Source organism: Gigantopelta aegis, chromosome 3, assembly GCF_016097555.1.
Source record: "Gigantopelta aegis isolate Gae_Host chromosome 3, Gae_host_genome, whole genome shotgun sequence".
Lineage (NCBI taxonomy): Eukaryota > Metazoa > Mollusca > Gastropoda > Neomphalida > Peltospiridae > Gigantopelta > Gigantopelta aegis.
Genome location: NC_054701.1, coordinates 66,644,144 through 66,666,505, shown reverse-complemented (window position 1 = coordinate 66,666,505; position 22,362 = coordinate 66,644,144). Strand labels below are relative to the sequence as shown.

Genomic DNA, 22,362 nt, shown 5'->3' with positions numbered 1-22,362 from the left:
CGACATCCTAACTCATCCCACGTGTTCAGTTGGGTTCAAATCCGGTGAAACGGCGGGCCAGTTCATAACGGTGATACTGGCTTGTTGCAGGAATGCCTGGGTAATTCTTGCAGTATGTGGACGGGCATTGTCTTGTTGAAACAGAAGGGGAAATCTTGGTCTTCGGTGATGGCGTAAAAGTGGCTGGAGAACTGGTCTTAGAATAACGTCAACATAACGCTGGGCTGTAAGGGCATCGTGGACAATGATGAGATCACTCCTGAAATCACAGTTGATTGCCCCCCATAACATCAGACAACCGCCGCCAAACCGATCACGTTCCCTCACACATCCGTCAGCGTACCATTCATAGTCTCCTGTACACACGTGCTCTTCCATCGGCAAAGGAGACAGAGAAACGGGACTTATCTGAGAAAACAGTGCTCCTTTAAAAGGCTGGTGGATGATTACCATTCTGGAGGGCAAACTGTAGTCTTGCAGCACGATGTCGCGGTGTCATGATGTTACCGTTGTACGGGCGTCTGAATCTGAGTCCAGCCGTTCTGAGTCGACAGATGACCGCCATCGGATGGATAGGCCTTCCATAACGTCCTATCGTGTTGCTTGCTGTCATCGTCGCAGTTCTGGACCGGTCACGGAGGTGGTGTCGTTGAATCTGCCGATCTTGGCGTGGGGTTGTAACGGGACGTTGACCAGGTCGAGGTCGATCACGAACACTCCCGTTCTGTTGATGACGTTCAACAAGACGTCCAATAGTTGATGGATGGACTCTGAAGGTCCTAGCAACTTGGCTTTGCGAAGTCCGCCCTTGAGCCATGCCCAACGCTCGCTCCCTTTGTTCTTCTCCGAGTCGTGGCATTCTTAATGTGACGAAGAATATGACACGGGTAGGTGACTTTTATGTGTCCACATGCTGGCATTTCACGTGCATTGCATGCAGCATGATTGAGCATGTAGTGAACGCATTTCACACCATTCTGTGTGTTTCTGCTATTGTATGTGTAACGGGAACAAAACCAGGATTAAAACCCAGACAAAAGTACCAATCAATGGCTTCCTCTCATAAATTGTTGAAAAATATCTGTTTTGCGTTTTCATTGTGTGTCAGTGTGTCAGAGTAGTAAGGAGGCCTGTTGAGTGCCATGACCTACTTTCCGTGACCTTGACCTTGATGACGTCACGGCCTTGTGCCGTGAACTCGTCCTACTGACCTACTTAGACTGACCTTGACCTTGATGACGTCACGGTCTGTCACGTGACCTCGTCCTACTGACCAGGCCCTGACCTACTTAGACTGACCTTGACCTACTTAGACTGGCCTACTGTACCGAGTGCAACGTCCTACTGACCCGACCCTGACCTACTTAGACCGGCCCCTGACCTATTTAGCCCGACCCCGATCCGTTGTACTTAGCAACGCCCGTGCTATCCTGTCTGTAGGAAGTGTAGGATCCCTTGCTACTGATGGGAAACTGTAGCGGGTTTCCTCTCTAAAACTGTCCAAAATATGTTTGACATCCAATATCCAATGATTCATAAATCAAGGTGTTCTAGTGGTGTCGTTAAACAAAACCACTTCTAAGGACTCGACGCGAGGTAGTGTGTTTAATTTTAGCGCACTGAATGATGAATGGTTATCACTGCTTACATCCGGGAAGCGGTGGTATCTTATGTTGTCAGTCTCTAAATAAAATACTCTTCGGAACTAGAAGTTACATTCTTAAAGACGTGAAATAAGAAATGATTTAAATAGGTGTAAAACAGAATTTTCGTTCTACGCTATCTGGTTCCCGCTATCTGATAGCGCATTTACAAGATTATTATTAACTGACTTATTTCGTCACTTCATTCCGCGCTTCGCCGCTTGCACATATAACGGTTTAAATGACATGTTTTGTTAATATGCTTGAAGTAGTCAGCTGCGAACGACTTTGCGTCCAGCGCTGAGGGTATTTCGTTCGTATCTCATGTGGGGAAATTATATTTTTTCTATTATTTTTAAAACAAAATAATAATTTATAGTTTGTTTTTATTTTACTTATTTACTTACTTATTTATTTATTTGTTTATTTATTTATTATGTTACTAATTTTTTTAAGCAGCCTCTAATAACCCTGTGGGGACGGGACGTAGCTCAGTGTTCTCTTGATGTGCGGTCGGTCTGGGATCGATCCCCGTCGGTGGGCCCATTGGGCTATATCCAGCCAATGCTCCACAACTGGACAACGGCCGTGGTATGTACTATCCTGTCTGTGGGATGGTGTAGGATCCCTTGCTGCTAATAAAAAAAAAGTAGCCAATAAAGTGGCGACAGCGGGTTTCCTCAATCAATATCTGTGTGGTCCGTATGTCCGTATAACCATCAATAAAATATGTTGAGTAAATAAAACATTTCCTTCCTCGTAAAATAAAGATTAATTGAATACAAATATTTTATTTTGTTTTAGTCATAGGGAAAGAAAGACATTTGTCTCGAAGAAAGGAATGTTTGTTAAGAAGAAAGGCATATGTGTTAAGGAGAAGAAAGGAATGTTTGTTAAGGGAAGAAAGGAATGTGTGTGTGTGTGTGTGTGTGTGTGTGTGTGTGTGTGTGTGTGTGTGTGTGTGTGTGTGAAAGAGAGTGAAACATCCCCAGCCCATTGCTTTGCAGAAAGAACGCGTGACTGCAACTCAACGCTCCTACCTAAACTATGATCTTTTAGCTGCACGTATTTCCCTAGAGTACAAGCCAGTACAATCAGTGTATTATGTCTGGTATATCAAAGGTCGTGGTATGTTCTGTCTTGTACACACAGCTCTTGCTACTATAAAGTAGCGGTAGAAATATCCAATCACAAATCTAGTCATAGAGTAAAAAACACAAAAAACAAACGCAATGGTTTGGTTTTTCATTTATTTCTAAATTACAAATCACTGACACATATACTCTTCAAAAGAAGAAACGCAAAACCACATTGTCGTAACATTTGGAGAATTGATTTAATTATTGAATGGTGAGTCCGATAATTACCAAATGTCGCAGGATTGTTCACAATTCACTCTAGTCCATTGTGAGTAAGTGACAGGACACACCACCAAGGTCAAGGTCATCTGGAGTCAATACCGGGTGTGGCCTCCGCGTGTGTTGACAACTGCCTGGCACCGCCTGCCCATTGAAGCAACCAGAGTACGGATGACGTCCCGGGGGATGGTGGCCCACTCGGCCTGCAAGGCTGCTGCCAGCTCGGGCAGGGTCTGGGGCTGTGGTTGTCGCTGTCGGAGGCGTCGGTCCAACTCGTCCCATAGATTCTCAATTGGGTTCAAATCCGGTGATATCGATGGCCAAGGAAGGACATTAATGTTGTTGTTCTGTAGGAAAGCCGTTGTGAGACGTGCTGTGTGAGGCCTGGCGTTGTCAAGTTGGAACACTGCGTTGGCGTTGGCCATAACTGGAACGATGTGTGGCTGGAGGATCTGGTCAATGTAGCCCTGTGCATTCAGGTTGCCCTGCACGTGGACCAGGTCAGTTCTTCCAGTGTGTGACATGGCTGCCCACACCATGACACTACCCCCGCCGAATCTGTCCACTTCCTGCACGCAGTTTGCCGCATAACGTTCACCACGACGCCTATACACGCGACATCTTCCATCATGACGTCGGAGCAGAAATCGGGACTCGTCACTGAACCACACCTGTCTCCATCGCAGTTGAGGCCATTGTTGATGAATCTGGCACCACTGCAGTCGGAGTCGACGGTGTTGTGGTGTTAAGATGACACCTCGAACTGGACGTCTGGCACGAATTCCTACCTCACGTAGGCGGTTCCGTACGGTTTGGTCGGATATCCTGCGCAAACCTGGTATTGCTGCGGCTGTGGAGGTGGCAGTAGTCAATCGTTCCCGAAGGTGACGTACCCGGATGTAGCGGTCCTGCCCGGGGGTAGTGACCCGTGGTCGACCGGATCTAGGGAGGTCACGTGTTGATCCATGTTGCTGGTAACGGTCCCACAGTCTGGAGATGGTGCTTGGGGACACATGGAATGCCCTGGCAACGGCCGTTTTGGATTCGCCTGCGTCTAGTCGGCCGATGGCATTGTTTCTCTGCGGTTCACTGAGACGGGGCATGTCCTGGATTGTCAACTGTCGGCCAGATACAGAGGCCAGGCAAGCGAACACCCTGCACTTTTATACTGTCGGTGTTCATGTTGCACGTGCAGACAACGCACGTGCAGTGGTGACATGGTTTGCACGTGGCTGCGTTTTTGCGAATATTCACATTTTGGAACTTTATTGTACAGTAGCTGCGTTTTATCGAATGTAATCGTGGGAATGTGTTTGGGACATGCAATGACCTTATATTCACAAAGCATGAACCGGTAGGAAACATAAAATCGGAGTTATAACCCATTTGTACCCTTTTGCGTTTCTTTTTTTGAAGAGTATATATAAAATGGGCACACATTGGGTTACATCGAGAGGCCTTAAGGGCGACATGTGAATAATATGAGTGTTCATTTCTCTTCATCGTCGTCGTCCTCATCAGTATCATCATCATCGGTATCGTCGTCGTCTTGTTCATCCAAATATTCGCCGATCCATGAACGATACTGATTTAATTTAGAACGAATCTGTGGTCTCACATCTTTGCCTGGATTCACAAACTGTAAACCTTTTCTGGTGTTGGGACCTTTGTCAAAGTAATGCATATAGGTCAGAAAGCGAGAACTGGAACTATTTTCTCGTGCCCCTATCCATATATGGTTCAGGCACGCCCACCATGGATCCATGTTCTGGCATCGCCAGTCCACGGTTCCATGGCGTGAAAGCGAGAGTACGTGTCTTTAAATGACTTCCATTGCAATGTCTTCATGTTTCTTTCAATGGCATCTTGGGACATGCTTTTTTTCTTCGTAGCGTTTCCTCTTGCTTTCGAGATAGTCATGATTGATGTCGAATTCACGTTCCACCATGAGACGAATGCCTTCGTTTTCCAGGTCGGGCGACGGCTCTTCTTCTTTTTCATTTCCCTCTTCGCACGTTTTAAATCGCAGATGTCGCTGCAAGTCGCTTCCGTCTTTAAAGACCAGACCACACGTATCGCAAAACTGCATCCTCTTGACTTTTTTCAGATAGGGTTCTACCTCATCATCTTCTTCGTCGTCACTTTCGTAGGCGGGTATGCCTGGTAGTTTTCTCTTGAATGCGTTTCTTTGCATGATTTGCATGTAGAGCTCTTTCTTCGTCGGTGGCTGCAACTCTTCTGAGACATTCGCCGTTACGCTCGTGCTTTTATACCATTCGGACGGCCCCGTCTCTAAACCATTAGGCCGAAGACGCCAATGTTCGGGTGTGGTCGGTTTCAAGTCCACCAACAGATGTCCGTAGGGCCTGTGGGTAGCTTCCTCAAACCGCTGCATGAAATGACGAGTATTTCCAGGATACATCTGCCGTGCCAAAGTCAGAACTTGCTGCTTGTCGATGGGGTTGTTGAACAGCGCGAGATAATGGCAGTTTCTTCTTTGTGTCGGGTCCTTGCTGTGATACAGGTTCTGGTTGATGGCAATCACAGAGAGGTTTCTGTGGTGACTTCCTTCCGTGAACTGGTCGGTGATCCTTGGGTCTTTTCCAGCTGTAGACATCAGGTCGTCTAGCACGATGAGATTTCTGACTCTGGGATATAAATAACGATCCTTTTCTAAATTCTCAGGTATGCCTTGAACAAATTTCACTCGAGCAACCATTTTGATCATATCATAGAGGGGTTGCCATCGTTTGTAGAGCCAAATGATGCGCTGGGGAGGCGGCTGGATTTGACCATCCCTTAGCAGTTTCTACAACAAAACTGTCTTTCCACACGACGTGGGTCCCGACACGATCATGGTGAAGGGATGTAGCAATCTTAGGGGATGCTGGTGGTGGTGGTGGTAGACCTTTAGCATGTTTTTGTTGAAAATGTCTTAAAATGGCGTCTCTCCTCGAGAATGTGAAACCACATTCTGAACATGTGCTCTGCATGACGACTCTAAATGAAATGACGATATCTGACCCACATAGTTCCTTTTATAGTTTATTTAGAAATGCTTCTGCAGTTTCGGGGCTTTCCAACCCGTACCACTTTGTTGTTGTTGTTGTTGTTGTTTCCGTTTCAGATCGGCTTTGGCTTGCTCTACCACCTGTTGCTTTGGGGAGACCATGACAACATTGGGTGCCGGGGGTTTGTTCTGTTCCTCATTTTCTTTTTTCCACGTGGGATCGTAGAGTTCTAGACATCGATCCACACTGTACATGATCTGACTTTGCCCACCACGTTGAATTTCGAAGTGAGGTTGAAGTTTGCCTTATGCCTGCAGTTTGTAGAAACGGGTCCACTTATCCACGTCGGGAACGTACAGCTTGTACTGGTCTGACATGTTGCTCCTCTGAAGGTTCTATCTCAAATGATGATGGTTTTTGACAGACATCCTATTTATAGAGATTCTGCATATCTCCAGCTATCCGTGACCACTGACCATACGGTTTTTGCTTTCATCTGATCCAGGTGACTGTCGTTCAAAATGAAGGCTAACAAAGGGGTGTTTTGTTTCAATATACGTTTTCTAGTTCTATTGACCACGGCAGGTGATACGAGCATTTTTATCATGTTCAGATATTCATTGTTAGACTGTAAAAATCGACGTTTCTGTCCTGCTCCGACGTGAATACGTCCGTCCAGCAACCATTGAACGATTTCCACCAAGGCCAACATTTGTTCTTCATTCATATCATTCAGTAATCCCAGAGTCATATGGTAATCGTGAATATTCGTCATCAGTTTTAAATAATTGTAATGTTTTAGAACGTATTCAGCCATGTTTCTAAACCAAAAAGGCCGCGGCTTTATATGTAGTGTCACCGTCACTGGTCCCGTGATAAATGAGGCTGGATTGCCATCTGCGTCCTGTATATAGATGTCCACGATCTGCACATCTTCCAGTCTCATGGGTACGTAATGATAGTTTGGAAACACAAAAGATCTTTCCTTTTTATTCCCAATCAAACAGATGCGTCTCGGCAAGGGCTCCTTTCTTTCTCCAACGTGTGAGCTGTAGCAGATGTTGGAACACACGTAAATGTCATGGCTGTCTGATTTTCTCGAAACTTCCCAGTTCTGAATGGTGATTTCGGTGGCTGCTACCACCCACTTTTTTCCGAGATGTAGTCTGTCATATAGATTGACTCTAAAAGACCAGTGTGTGTTGTCGGGAAAGTAAGACTTGCTGTCTGTACTTCGAATGGTAATGTACCTATCCATGGTGCTTATTCGTTTTGATCTTGGGATTTGGCAGCAAATAACCCAAGCTACTGCTGAGTAGTGCTGTCCACAAGTTAGAATGACCTTGATGAAGAGATAAGTTGATGATACACGTAATCACCACCACGTATATGATGATGATTTGAGAGAAAAATACCGTTTCCGATTTGACCACACGTTTACCAAAAAATGTCCAGGTATCACCCGAATGACTTCTTGACAGAGGTTGTGTCTCTACAATTTCTTCGATGATAATGAAAAGTCAAACATGTGCTGAGGTCTTTTATACTGTCTGATATCAAACAACGTCTGCTTCTTGAATCCACGAATTGTACTTCTTAGGCCAGTGAAGCCATTTGACCAACACTTCTTTCTGTTTGTTACGAGTTCTCCTTTTCACAATGTCTTGGATACGGTACAGTTGATCAGGATTCTCAGTCACCTTTTGAAGTTCAGCTGCATAGAATGTCCCTTCGATGGCATCACCACCCCAGTCCTTTAATTTGTACAAGTCTTTACCTTGAGACCAGTACCTTTTCTCAATGGTAAATATTTCGCCAGACCATTTCTCTTGGTATTCCCGATCAAAGGTGCCCCGAAGATGACTGACTCGTACTTTATCACCTATGTTAAATGTAAACTTCTTTTTGTGGATTGCCTTTTTAGGTTTGATCAGGTACTGAGACAGACGGACCTCTCCTTTGTTCGTTTGGTTGACACTGGCTGGTGTTTGACCTAACATTCGATGTTTGGTGTGGTTATAGCTATAGACGACTTTCTCTAGAACATCCATGTACTTGTAAGTAAAGTTTTTTAACATGTAGCAATAGAGACGCATTTTGATGGTTTTAATGACCCGTTCGGCATAACTAGCTTTGGTTTCATTTAGAGCAAACAGCTGTGTTATGCCAAGCGACTTCAACAATGCTTTGACCTTAAGGTTCTTGTATTCTGACCCTGAATCGGACTGAAACAGTTTGGGTTTTCTGGACTCTAATTTCCAGAATTCTGTCAAAAGTCTCTACCACGTCGTTCTTCGTTTTCGACTTGAGTGATAGCACCCACAAGTACCTGGAGAACAGGTCAATGATCACCATGAGGTATCTCACCCCGTCATTGTATTTAGCCAAACTGACCATATCCATTAGATCGGATTGCCAGTGACTGTCTAACCCTTCCACAACATAGGTATTACGTGGAAACTTTCGCCTCACTTGATGTGTCATGGTATAGGTCTCTTGACCTTTCAACCATGATTTAATACGTGTCAGAGGAATTTTAAATTTACCCTCTGCTTTAACAGCTTGATACAGTTTACTAGGACCTGCATAACTCCCAGGATGTTTTACATCGTAGTAAATAGACTCTAGGTACCTTTCCCACCGAGACATGGTTCTCAACTGACATACGTGTCACAAAGTCATGCTATTTATAAATAACGGAAGGATACAACGCAAAATTTTATTACTAAACAACAAAAATGTAGTACATAAAATATATGACAAAACATACAGTTATGTCAAAAACATTCAAGTGTCTCACGCGTGTTTGAAACTGTTAATGTCTGAACACGTTATTCACATAGGGACATCTCGGGGACAGTCTGTAATGTTCCATCACTGGGTCGTCCATTCTCTGCCATCGGTAGGCGCCTAGTCCACAACAGTAACAGACGACGGCATCGTGATCCCCTGTGTTGAAGAAACCGGCCTTGGCGAGCTCCCTCGGTTTCTGGCGTAACTGTATGGGCCACCACCCAAATGTCTGCATCCGCGTGTAGATGTGGCGCATTTCGGGACGATGACAGAACAGGTAACGTCTCGAACAGCAGTCTTCTTCATCATCCCAGGCAGCGTCTGTTTTATATTCTCGAGCGGCTTCTGTTTGATCCACGGCTTCTTTGATTTCACCATTTTCATCCATATTGTCACAGACAGCATCCGTTTGATCCATGAAATGTTCTTCTTCTGGTTTACCGGCCTCGGTGGCGTCGTGGCAGGCCAATAGTCTACAGGCTGGTAGGTACTGGGTTCGGATCCCAGTCGAGGCATGGGATTTTTAATCCAGATACCGACTCCAAACCCTGAGTGAGTGCTCCGCAAGGCTCAATGGGTAGGTGTAAACCACTTGCACCGACCAGTGATCCATAACTGGTTCAACAAAGGCCATGGTTTGTGCTATCCTGCCTGTGGGAAGCGCAAATAAAAGATCCCTTGCTGCCTGTCGTAAAAAGAGTAGCCTATGTGGCGACAGCGGGTTTCCTCTAAAAACAGTGTCAGAATGACCATATGTTTGACGTCCAATAGCCGATGATAAGATAAAAAATCAATGTGCTCTAGCGGCGTCGTTAAATAAAACAAACTTTACTTCTTCTGGTTTGGTAGCCACTCTTTTGATCGTATGTCTTTCTGAACATTTGCAGACCAAGATGTCGTCCTCGTCGCTACTGCTGCTGCTACTAACACTGCTCGAATATCCCGATGCCATCTTCTTCGTTCCAGATAGAGTGCAACAAGACACAAGAATGTCAGAATCATAAAACACGTCTGTTCTCTAGTAAAACGAACGTAGATCTGATCGTTTTCAGCGAGCGAATGACAATGAAGCCGTATCTAGCCTTTTTATACTCTTCGTGCCAGTCTAAGGTCAGGGGCGGGTCTAAGTAGGTCAGGGCCGGGTCAGTAGGACGTTCCACACGGAACAGTAGGCCAGTCTAAGTAGGTCAAGGTCAGTCTAAGTAGGTCAGGGCCGGGTCAGTAGGACGTTGCACACGGCACAGTAGGCCAGTCTAAGTAGGTCAGGACCGGGTCAGTAGGACGAAGTCACGTGACAAGACCGTGACGTCATCAAGGTCAAGGACAGTCTAAGTGGGTCAGTAGGACGAGGTCACGGCACAAGGCCGTTACGTCATCAAGGTCAAGGTCACGGAAAGTAGGTCATGGCACTCAACAGGCCTCCTTACTACTTGTCAGTATATTAAAATTATGAATGCATGCTATATTTCTTAACCAAACAATTTTACTATTATAACCATTAATTTATACGACATCTAACAAGATTAAGACATCAAAGTTGTTATATATATTTATGCCTCAAAAATGTTATATACAAACACTGATTGTCGTCTTGTTGAGGAAACCATTTTGTAATTTGCCTTAGATTATTAATAAACATTTGGGTTGTTTTTTATATAAGCACAACAAACAAACGTAAAACATATATATGTTTTGATAAAACACTGAACAGTTAATCTAATCCAGAGTTCGACAAATCCACTAGCCTGACACCCAGGAATAGCTACAACTGAAAACCCAGGAGCCCGATGGGCCAGTGGCTTAAAAAAATAAAAATAAAAATTAAGCTCACGATAATGTTTTCGCTCAACTGATGTACGTTTGATTTGTATTTATATTATATACATTTAGTTAATAAATCATGTTCTACTACGCCATGCAAAGTGCAATAACCTCGACCCACACCCTCAAATACAGCACCGTGGACTATCATGATTCAGTAATATTATGCGGAAATTAATCATTGAAAATGAAAGATATAAATTAAATTGGACTTTTTGTCAGACATGTATAAATCTCCCTCTTCATCAAATGTTATATAGCTTGGTTTATAATTCCACTTAGAATTTCTCTTCAAAATAGTCTTTAGGAATTCACCTTTTCCTGAAATCAGTTCCATCGATTTGTCTTTGTCGTTGACTAATATAATATTCCCCATCCCGTCAAACCTGACAAACAGAATCACTCTGGCTGTTTCGTATTGCCATATAACAGCCCCGGACATGTTGTACAGAGCTACCCCTGTAGGGTGAGCCAGAAGCAGATTGCCGTCTGGCGAAATGGCAAGACCGTCAATTGAATTTCCTGGGCGGAATGCAGTGCTTGGTTCCTCTGAGGTTAAGTTCAGCAGGAAGACTTTCCTCACATCCGCCAGAACGACCAATTGCTCACTGAAGACGTCGATGCGGCGAAAGCGTCCCGAGGGATTGATGGTGCGGTTTATTTTGAAGAAGGGAAAGACGTCGATGATGATGACGGCTCCATTGAAGGACACTGTTGTCACTGTTTGGCTGTTCGTCAATCTCGCCATGTCGCTGGCCCAGTAGTCCACCGTTAGACTTTTCCACGACAATGTTTCTTCGCCTGACCATTTTATACGAAACAGCTTGTTTTGTTTTTGCCTGCCATAGGTAACCAGGTATCTGACCTGCCCCACTGGGAAGGTGATGATGCTTCCAAACAAAGACCCGTTGTCCACTACTCTAATTATTTTCACCAATTTTGGCGAGCTATAGTCGTGTATGCGCACATTTCGGGCTGAAAATAAAAGGTAATTGTGCATTTAAAAAAGTATATATTTTTAAAATATGTTCCTGGTGTCAATATGTATTCTCACCCTACTTCATATACAAACTCTATACATGTTTGGGTTGGATGTATTTAACATTTTAAATATTAACTTTCTTATTCCTTGCCCATTCGAGCTACGGTCTTGGTTGCGGATAACAGTTTTGTCGTTCACATTGCTTAGTTTAAGTATTATTATGTTGATTAAATACTGGGAAACGTTGGCATATTTATGACCCTGTGGCATTTGTTAGACCCGTAACTTTGTGCCCATTTGTTGCTAAAAAGCCTATTCCTTTTCAACAACAACCCCCTTTCCCAAAAAGCCCCCAACAACCCCAAAACAAAACAAAATTACAAAACAAAATCCCCACAACCAAACATGTATATCTGTTTAACAGAATGACAGTGCTATTTTATTTCATTAGAAAATAATCATGTAGTGAACAAGATAACACAGACGTAAAAGGAATGCATTCTGCGGGGCCGTACTTTTCGGGGGGAGGGGGAAGTTGCATTTGCCAGACGCATTAATAAAAATACACATTTTAGTGTGTACCTGTCCCAACGTAGTCCGAAGGGACGTAGAAAGTGTGGTTATTTCTACGTCCGATTATTGTTAGGCCATGAGATTTGCGTCCACCGCCCGCATGCCGTGAAAGGTACAGCTGAAAATTTTCATTATTTAATAAATGTTTCATTATTTGCACAAAAAAGGCACTTAATGATCATCACACAAATTCAAGTTTCAAATCGTTAATAGTATTGTCAATAGTGGTAATGTCTACGAGAATTGCCGAACTCTTGATGTGTGAAACGATGTGATTGGTCCTTCTGTTTCAGCACATCGAATAGACCAATGGAAAACTTCGGTTCTCGCACGTCCACCTTCAAATATGTCAAAGACCTTATTTGGACTTGAATCTAGTATGGAAATAATAGATCAATATGAATAATGAATAACGAAAAAAAGCCTCATGTGTTTTTAAAATTGTTCGGTCGCAAATCTATAACTTTCATTCTTTTGGCATTAGATACCCTATATATTAATGATGAGAATCGTTTTAGATTTCATCGGTTATAATCGATTGGCACCAACCGATCAACTTTCGACACACAAACCAAAAATCGGTTAGAATTCCATGACCATAAGAAGGCTTTGAATTATAAAGACCATGTACGTATTGTCGTGTGCACCCTGCAAATGGCTAATTGTACTTTTATTAACTATTTATTATAGTTTTTCTTTATGTACACATGGAAACAAACCCAAACCACTGTATATTTGCATAATTTTATCATCTAATATGGAGGAAGAGTTGTAGTTAACATTTTCCCACACAATCGATTGTGGATTTTTATAATCGATCATCACTTCATAAAAGCCAATCCGATAAATTTTCGATTACAATAGATCATTGGAACACCACTACTATATATAGCTGGTATTCAAAACTTGTGGCACCATGTTTCAACCATTACCTTCCATACTCACTAAATCCCGATTAAAGTAGGCCTACTTACATCATTATTATTAAAATAATAAATCTTCCATCAACAACATAAACAATTTCCACGCCATTTTAAATTTGCTAAATAGAGGGAAGCAATTCGCTCTGCACATTAAGGAAATTATTGACTTAATGTGCGCCCTGCACTAGTCCTAACGCAATAAAATCAGACGCATTCAGGGCCGTAGCTAGCGGAGGGGGGTGGGGGTTGGGGCAAGGGGGCAGTTGCCCCACAGAAAAAAATCCGGAATGCATTATAGAAACTTAAAGAAAACAAAACAATCCTACCTATGGCCCTGGTAATATTTTCATGATTTACAGTAATGGCCACTTGAAAGTCAACACATGCAGCACCCACAATCATTAGTTATTACATTACCGTTTTGTTTCATTTCTTTATTCGATAAAGCAGTTTTCATCCGGACCCAACAACTAGCTCCGTGCGTTATGTTGTCAACAGCCGTATCTATCTGTGAAGAAATGTTTGGGTTTTTTTTAGTTTATTATTATATGACCCCCGAAATCTCTGCACATGCCCTTGGCCGCTTGGGGTTGTCATTAAACACTAATTCAACAAATTCAATTAAATTGCTTAATGGACATACCGATACTTAGAAAGAGTACCCCACTCCCTATGATTTATGGTGAATTGGGAGTTTTCCCCCTAGGTATTAAGATTAAAACCAGGATGCAAAATGTTTGGGCCGCACTCATAACTGGAAAGGCCTCTAAAATATCAGCAATATTATACAGAATCATGATATGTGAAACTATTAATCATGGATATAGATTTAAATGGTTAATTAATATAAAAGATACCCTGAACATGTTAGGCTTGGGAAATTATTGGTTAAATCAAAATATTACAAGTAAGAAAGCATTCACTCATATTGTAAGTCAAAGACTACGAGATCAGTATAGACAGGCTTGGAATGATAATTTAAATTCATATCCGAAATGTTCCACATACAGAATTTTCAAATCGACCCTTTCATGCCAAATTATCTTCTATATTTACCTGAAAAACTGCGAACAATATATTGTTGATTCAGGAGTTGTAATCACTATCTACCAATTGAAACTGGCCAATGGTAAAATATCGAAAGACAAAAACGAAAATGTCCTCTTTATAACACCATTGTACGTGATGAATATCATTATTTACTTCAATGTACATATTTCGCAAATGAGTGATTCATATATCTAAACAAAAATATTTTGACAGACCCAGTACATTTTGTCAATTATTTAATTCGAAAAAGCTATCAACGAGAAAGAAATTATGTATGTTCTTAAATGTGATTAACTCATGTTTTCAAAAATATCTATATAACATAATTATAGACAGTACGAAGTGTTTAACATCTAAGGTATACTCCTGCTCATAACACTGTTATATTATTATACCTATTTTGTAGTGTGTGTGTGTGTGTGTTTTATATATATATATATATATATATATATATATATATATATATATATATATATATATATATATATATCCACACATACACACACACATACATATATACTGTTAGGTTATAATACCTATTGTGTATTTTGTGTGTGTGTGTGTGTGTGTGTGTGTGTGTGTGTGTGTGTGTGTAGTTTATATTTTTGTCAAGCGTTTAGTGCAGCTCTCTGTATAATATGTTTGTAAACTACCTCAATGTATCACCGTTTGGTAATCCGAGTTGAATAAAGTTCTGTTCTGTTCTGTTCGTAAGATTCGTTTTCAAACTCGTAACACAAATGGTAGTCGGTCATTCGTGACACCACTGGAGCACATTGAATTATTAATCCTCGGCTATTGGATGTCAAACATTTGGTAATTTTTTGTCACGCAGTCTTAGAGAAAACCCGCTACCTTTTTCCATTAGCAGCAAAGGATCCGCTATATGTACTTTCCCTATTGACAGGACAGCACATACCACAACCTTTGATATACCAGTCGTGGAGCACTGGGTGGGACGGGGATAAACCCAGTCAGAGAATGTGTACATTGAGGTGGTTCGATCTCTTGTGTTGTGTTCTTTATCCACACTTACCTTGTTTTGTCTTTCCTCATAAAGTTGGCAATGTTTTTTCAACTCGTGGTACACAAAGGCGCTGCAGGTGTATTCGCGTGTACAATAAACGCCGCATGTCACAAGAGTGCTGACGTCATCAAACCGTCTGACCGTCTGTAACCGTGACAACGTGTCCGAGGTGCACGTTCTCAGACGGAAGTCTCCGTGACGGATGATCAGTTCCCCAGTGACAAGATTGATAACGATAACCACAAACCAAAGTGGCCCATACATCACGAACATTTGTGCTGTACAATATAATAAAAACTGTTATTTTTATTTTCAAAAATTAAACAACTCAACCGTCTATATAATATACTGAACAAGAAAAGAAACGCTAATATTAATTTAGTTTTCATTATTTTAATATAAAATTACTGAGTTGAAATCCCATTAGGTTTTGTGTCTGTTGAAATTATCAATGTCTTGTAAACACAGTAACCCGTTTTGACTTTCTATTAACAGTCTACTGTACTGTATAAAGGAAAGTTAAAATTTATTTTGTTTAACGACAACACTAGAGCACATTGATTTATTAATCATCGGCTATTGGAAATAAATACATTTTTATTTAACGACGCACTCAACACATTGCATTTAGGGTTATATGGCGTCAGACATATGGTTAAGGACCACACAGATATTGAGAGAGGAAACCCGCTGTCGCCCGGCTATTGGACGTCAAACATTTTGTAATTTTGACATATAGTCTTAGAGAGGAAACCCGCTACACATTTCCATTGGTAGTAAGGGATCTTTTATATGCACTTTCCCACAGACAGGAAAGCACATACCACGGCCTTTGACTAGTTGTGGTGCACTGATCGGAACCAGAAAAGACCCGATCAGATGAATGGATAACGATATTTATTAACGTTTGTATTAACGTTCGGGATTGACCAACAGGCAATGCCTACTTTAAATTATTGACTCTGAATCCCATTAAGGGGCGGAATTCAGTTCAGTCAGTTGGGTGTTCGGCTGAGGTGCTTGCGTCGCAGGATCGAACCACCTCTGTGGATCCATTCAACTGATTTGGGTTTTTGTCGTTCCAACCGATGCACCACAACTCACCAACGGCCGTGGTATGTGCTTTCCTTAGGAGATAACCATAATGTGGAGTTTTTAGATTTGCGGGTGTTATTGTCTATTTGATCCCAAAAATGAAACATTTGCGGGCATCAAATAGACAATAACACCCGCAAATCTAAAAACTCAATATGGTTATGTCCAATGTAAACTGGATCGTTTTTCAACGGAACTCACTGTATATTTGGTATTTCTTGAAAAGCATTCCTGGCTACAATCTAACTGTAGACCCTTGAATCGTCGTCAACTTCGCCTGTTCCAATAGCTAATGACGTCACTTTCTAATGACGTCATTAGCTTTCCGGGTATTATTGTCTATTTGATCCCGGAAAAAGAATCTAATTAACCAATCACAATACAGGACAGTCAGTTTACAATGCCTGTGGGAAAGTGCATATAAAAGATCCCTTGCTGCATTAGGAAATATGTAGCGGGTTTCCTCTGATGACTACGAGTCGAAATTACCAAATGTTTGACATTCAATACCCGATGATTAATTAATCAATGTGTTCTAGTGGTGTCGTTAAAGAAAACAAACTTTGAAGTATAGTTTTAAAAACACCTACCTGAGCCGAGGCGTCTTTGAGCAAGTGTCAAGATCGATGAATGTGTGAGCTTTATACGACACAGATAGATAGATAGATAGATAACTAGTTTAACGTGACCATATACCACTAGGGTTTCGAACACGCCCATCAGTACAGTACTGAACACCGATTAACAATCTCCAACCCTTTTTATCCCCCAAGATAGGATTGAGATTGCAGCAAACCAATTGGATAAGCAATTAACCAATCAACCTAGCCAAGCAATCAACCAGGATAAGATCATTAATTACCACCTTTTTTACAGCACGCCCATTGGTCCAATCCAGCCAACCACGATCCAGGAAAAACCACATGTATATATCGCACAATTCATGAACTCGCAGCATGCACTTTATTATTAGTGAATAAAATTGGCAGACCACGGTAAGTCACTTAGGGCACAGAAGAACAGCTGAAAGTCAGAGAACTGAAGATAGACCAAGTAAGACAATAAGCCAGTATATTACAGGGGCGTAAGCCCAACAAACTACTCTATACAATTGCTGACATATAGATATTATTCATTTCACCAGTCAATTCATCTTTTATTTTTTTTTTGGGGGGGGGGGGGGGGGGGGGGGGGCGGGAATCAAAATTAACTAGTACGCTAGGGTTGTGTGTGTGGCTGAAAGTTGTGTTACCTGTGACTAGATTGTTCATTAGTAATAAAGTTAAAACTATGTTAAGCACTAGGCTTTTTAACCAATACTTACACTATAAGGGCTCGCCCTTCAAATTAGATAACTAGAATAGAGTAATTCCCCCCCCCCCGCCATTGTGTTCACAACGCTACACAAGGACGGGGGGGGGGGAGGGGGGGTCATGATGACCGTTGGAACCATTAGAATAGGGACGTAAGACAATAAGTACAACCTAAACACCAAACTAGGATTTACACACAGACTACACGTTCACCGCAACAGTACACAGGATGCATTGACTAATGATAACAATGCATCCGCCCCCCATTTAATGGCCCAGCACGTGCTCTAATAAGGACCCGGACAAAAGAATACCGGTTCCGAGTACACAATTGCAATGCACCCGGAGGAGGCCGAACCAAAAAATATCGGCCTCCCCCACCCAATCCCCAAATACTTGCTGCTGGAAAATGTACTTGGTGTCACTAAGGAGGAAACGGAGGACCATGCCAACATCAGCACGTCGACCACCCCGGAACAAACCGCCTTGCCTGCCAGTGTCTACACAATTGCACGAGTCTCCTCTGGGTTGTCATGCCACGACCAGAAGAGGTCAGGTCCTTAAAGGACCCTACGGACAACCTAGGGAGACAACCAGCATCATGAAGGTCTATAATTAAGGAGCTACTCTCGATTCACTAACGAGTTACTCTCGATTCAAAAACCTATACTAGCTCGATCATTTACCTTTCGACTGACCGTTCAAATTTGCGCCAAAATTACTCAACAAAACTGCGCACCTTTTTTCTTTGGCATTAACGGCTCCATTCACAATTCCATAGCACCACCACCACCACCACCCCCACCCGCCTGCCACCGATTCAATCGGGCTGCTGGTGCTCCCTTGCACCTGCCAGTGTAGGCGGTCCCTCCAACCCCCCCCCCCCCACACCTTTCCTGTCATGGACAGGCGTGAGCTACAACAGCTTGTTCTGAATGTGCACGTAAAACCCTATGACCTGACCTGATCTGCCCATCCAGAGTCCGACCTCCGATAAGATCGGTGGCCTGACTCGGATGGGGGGGGGGAGGGAGGGGGATAGAGTTGAAAATGGGCAGAATTTGGAAAATAAAAATTAGTAAAAAAGTTAATAGAATAGAAAAAAAAAAAAAATGTACAATTCAAAAATAAAAAGAATTGACTGCTCGGCCGAATATTTATATAATTTGGAGCATTTTAGAAGGACCGTCCAAAAATAAATAAGAGAAAGAAGAGAGGATCGGACTATTTAATAATATTAAAAAAAAAGAAGTAATTTCGACATAAAATTATGAACGGAGGTCTAAAAGTTTAAAGTCCAATCTATATGGTCCAGGCCAGGAGGGGTGGGGGGGATTTAAGGTGGGCGGAATTTGGAATACGAATTTAGTTGTTAGGTCAAAGACCTAAAGCCAAAATGAGCTAATTTCATACTACTCATGTTTGGACAAAAAATTAAGTCCAAATAATAAAATTAGAGTGCTCGACCGAAAGGGTTTTAAGGTGATTTGAGCATTTTAGACGGGCTGCCAAAATAAAGTGCGTCGGACTGTTTACAAATAAATAAATAAATAAATAAAATTAAATTAAAAAATAAAATGGAATAAAATTTTGAATGCCGGCCAAAAGTTTTAAAGTCCAACTAAGCCCTTGGAACGGTTGGCAACTACGGGGACGAGATGAAGTGCTTCGCGTCGAACTGCGGAACCAGTTTCCTCCACCGGTGGGCTAGCAAGGTCTTGGCTAGCTGGACGTAATGGGCGCCGGCGATGATCTTCAGGACTCTATGGACGGTGTTGTCCGTTTCTCAGAAGAGAACTCCTTGTCTGTAGAGTCCATATTAAAGTTGGAGATAAAATACGACACAGAAGCTTCTGAAGCACTCTGGAGTAATCCTAGAAACGTGTTGTTTTTGTGTTTAAGCTTAATTTATTATTGATGTAAGTGATAGTACTACCCAAAAGTGACAGTCTTCCATAGTATGATTGAAAAAATAAGTTAAATTTTTGAATAATTCATCTATAACTGATGAATATAGGATATCAGGTTTCTACGTTTTGATATCTTGGTTATTTGGCGAGGTATAGATAACGGTGTAACAGGCGAGTTTCAAGCTCGCCTGTTACACCGTTATTGAACCGTGCCAAATAACCAAGATATCAAAACGTAGTAACCTTATGTATTTTTTAAATCATGCAACCCTTTTCAAGTAATATTATTTGTAATATGTTTAAGTCAAAAGCGGTATAGAAACTATTAGTTTTATTGTGTAAAAACTACTACCGGGAGTCGGGACAATAGCAGGTGCCCGAAAACATCTTGGGAATGGCATAACTAGCCTAAAAGTTATGTGTTTCCAAATTTTAAATAAAATACTTTGATTATATTTCAAAGTCTGTTGGGTCACAACATTACAATTTTTGTACCCTTTTCTGTGAAAATAAATTCAAGTTTATGTGTGCTCTGGCCTGGTGCTTATAAAACTTTTAGAGTCTAGACTCGAGACTCTAAGAGTCTGAGACACTAATGTCTTGACAACAACATACAAATTGCATTCGTGTGACGTCATTAGAGATTGAGTCTGGACTCAAGTTTTATAAGCCCAGAACAAGATCTACATCACTGGCTGCTAGTGACTGTGACGTCAGACGCTGTTCCTTTGTAAACATTCTTTGCAAGAAGCTACTTGTTTTTTTGTTTCAAGATGTTTAATTCAAAACGCTGGCTAGTTCCGAATGAGAGCGAAACATTTGAAGTCAAATCCCCCACCGACCCCTGGAAAGGTGTTGTACCATACCTCTATGGATATAAATATGTTTTGGAGATATGAGACGACCCCTCGATCCAGACAGTTAAATTTGTTCAAAATCACGCGAGAAGCTCAGCGCCTGCGCAAATCACGTAAAGTCCCAGTTGTATTGGAGTCCCGCTAAATGAAGAAAAACAAAGCTGGTCAATGCGTTTGTAGTTGACCTAGATAATGTAGATAAGCGAGCATTACGAAACTATAGCGATGTGGTGGACCTTTTATGTACCAAACAGAAATGAATCATCTATTCTGTATGCTTAAATAATAAAAATATTCCAGGGACTGCAGCTTTAAAATATAAAGTCAAAATATAAAGCATGTTCTATGTCTTTTGCTGCCAGATTTGCAGTTCGCGCCAACACAGTGCGGTGTGTTTTGTCACATTCGATTCAGTTTGTGTCTTTCTTTTTCAACTGGTACCAGGGTCGGGACGTAGCCCAGTGGTACAGCGCGCGGTCGGTGTGGGATCCCGTCGGTGGGCCCATTGGGCTATTTCTCGTTCCAGCCAGTGCACCACGACTGGTATATGAAAGGCCGTGGTATGTACTTATATGGTGCATATAAAAGATCCCTTGCTGCTAATCGAAAAGAGTAGCCCATGAACCGTGTGGTTCTTCACTATATGTTCGACGCCGTATAAATGTAAATAAAATGTGTTGAGTTGAACGGTAAAAGTTTTACATGAAAGAGTCTGCAAGCAACTGTCCAAAATTTGATTACTGCATCACTGAATCGCATCTGTGTGGTAGTATTATACGAATACTACATTCAATTGACAACACCCAGAACCAAAATGTAAGTACTGTTATCCAAGGGAAAATATCATTTGTAACGATTGCCAACCGTTTCCAAAAACTAAAAAAATCGTGTCTTTTTGTCCTACTTTTACTAAATTGGAGTAAATGATCGAAAGTTTGGTCGAATTTGTTTTAATAAAATTGTATTTTTCGAAATTATAGTCTGAATCACTGGTGCACCATCTTTCGTCCGTGATTTTGTTTTCCTTTTTTTTTTGCGTCACGATATACAATTTTAAAACTTTGAAGTTTGACAGAACACTTAATGTCTGTCCTTCACCTTGGTATTTGAAAGTTCCATCTCTTCCATCCAGAACATGACGTCTGTAATCGAATTCACCCTCAGGGTGTTCTGTTGAAGCATATTCGACCATTCCAGTTGAAGACCGACATTGGGCTTTATAGTAATAAGGAAGGAAGGAAATGTTTTATTTAACGACGCACTCAACACATTTTATTTACGGTTATATGGCGTCGGACATATGGTTGCGAACCACACAGATATTGAGAGAGGAAACCCGCTGTCGCTACTTCATGGGCTACTCTTTTTTCATTAGCAGCAAGGGATCTTTTATATGCACCATCCCACAGGTAGGATCGCACATACCACGACCTTTGATATACCAGTCGTGGTGCACTGGCTGGAGCGAGAAATAGCCCAATGGGCCCACCGACGGGAATCGTTCCCAGACCGACTGCTCATGAAGCGAACGCTTTACCACTGGGCTACGTCCCTCCCCGTTATGGTAATAATAACGAAATGACCTTACTTCATCCACAAAGGGGACGAAATCTAGGTCAATCATTGAAAGATCGGTGGACGGAGCCTAAACTCACTTTTGATGGAACCAAGTGGAGTTTTAGTTGAAATTGCGCAAGTTTTTGGTAAATATGGCATGAAAACTATTCAGTGAATACCATCAAACGATATAGGTAGAAAGATTATCATTCTAGGAATCGACTGATATAGGTTTTGTGGTGTAAATGTAAATGTGGGTTGATCGGTTCTCCACAAACAACATTGACAGTCATCACCATGAACCTTCTGTAAAATATAATCTATATACATTATCAATCACTCCGTCTGTCTGTCTGACTGACTGGACGATATTCACGGACAAAGCTTTCGCAACACAGTTATATATTAATTGGTAATTCAAAATTAGTGTTATATGATGTGTTACTTAA

At 41.8% G+C, this 22,362-nt stretch overlaps 2 protein-coding genes across 2 annotated transcripts; both read right to left on the bottom strand.

Moving 5' to 3' along the window:
• Nucleotides 1-7,568: 7,568 nt before the first annotated feature.
• On the bottom strand, nucleotides 7,569-9,193 carry LOC121368791. Its single transcript, XM_041493539.1, has 2 exons — nucleotides 8,945-9,193; nucleotides 7,569-8,237 (listed from the first exon to the last, which is right to left on the bottom strand). The coding sequence occupies exons 1-2, from the start codon at nucleotides 9,191-9,193 to the stop codon at nucleotides 7,569-7,571; spliced, it is 918 nt and encodes a 305-aa protein (XP_041349473.1).
• Nucleotides 9,194-10,426: 1,233 nt separating this feature from the next.
• LOC121391875 lies at nucleotides 10,427-17,327 on the bottom strand. The gene is made up of 4 exons (XM_041523351.1): nucleotides 16,867-17,327; nucleotides 15,191-15,459; nucleotides 13,522-13,612; nucleotides 10,427-11,601 (listed from the first exon to the last, which is right to left on the bottom strand). Exons 1-4 carry the CDS (start codon nucleotides 16,994-16,996, stop codon nucleotides 10,805-10,807), a joined length of 1,287 nt encoding a protein of 428 aa, XP_041379285.1. The 5' UTR covers nucleotides 16,997-17,327; the 3' UTR covers nucleotides 10,427-10,804.
• Nucleotides 17,328-22,362: the final 5,035 nt, after the last annotated feature.

Bases quoted from the DNA above. Each gene is read 5' to 3' on its own strand.
- LOC121368791 (XM_041493539.1), bottom strand. From the start codon at position 9,193: ATGGATGAAAATGGTGAAATCAAAGAAGCCGTGGATCAAACAGAAGCC. The intron at 8,238-8,944 runs GTCTGTTACTGT...AAACTGTTTCAG, and splicing joins CAGGGGATCACGATGCCGTC to TCCGATTCAGGGTCAGAATA.
- LOC121391875 (XM_041523351.1), bottom strand. From the start codon at position 16,996: ATGGGCGTGTTCGAAACCCTAGTGGTATATGGTCACGTTAAACTAGTT. The intron at 15,460-16,866 runs GTAGGTGTTTTT...TATATTGTACAG, and splicing joins TCAAAGACGCCTCGGCTCAG to CACAAATGTTCGTGATGTAT. The intron at 13,613-15,190 runs GTAAGTGTGGAT...ATTTCTTCACAG, and splicing joins ATGAGGAAAGACAAAACAAG to ATAGATACGGCTGTTGACAA.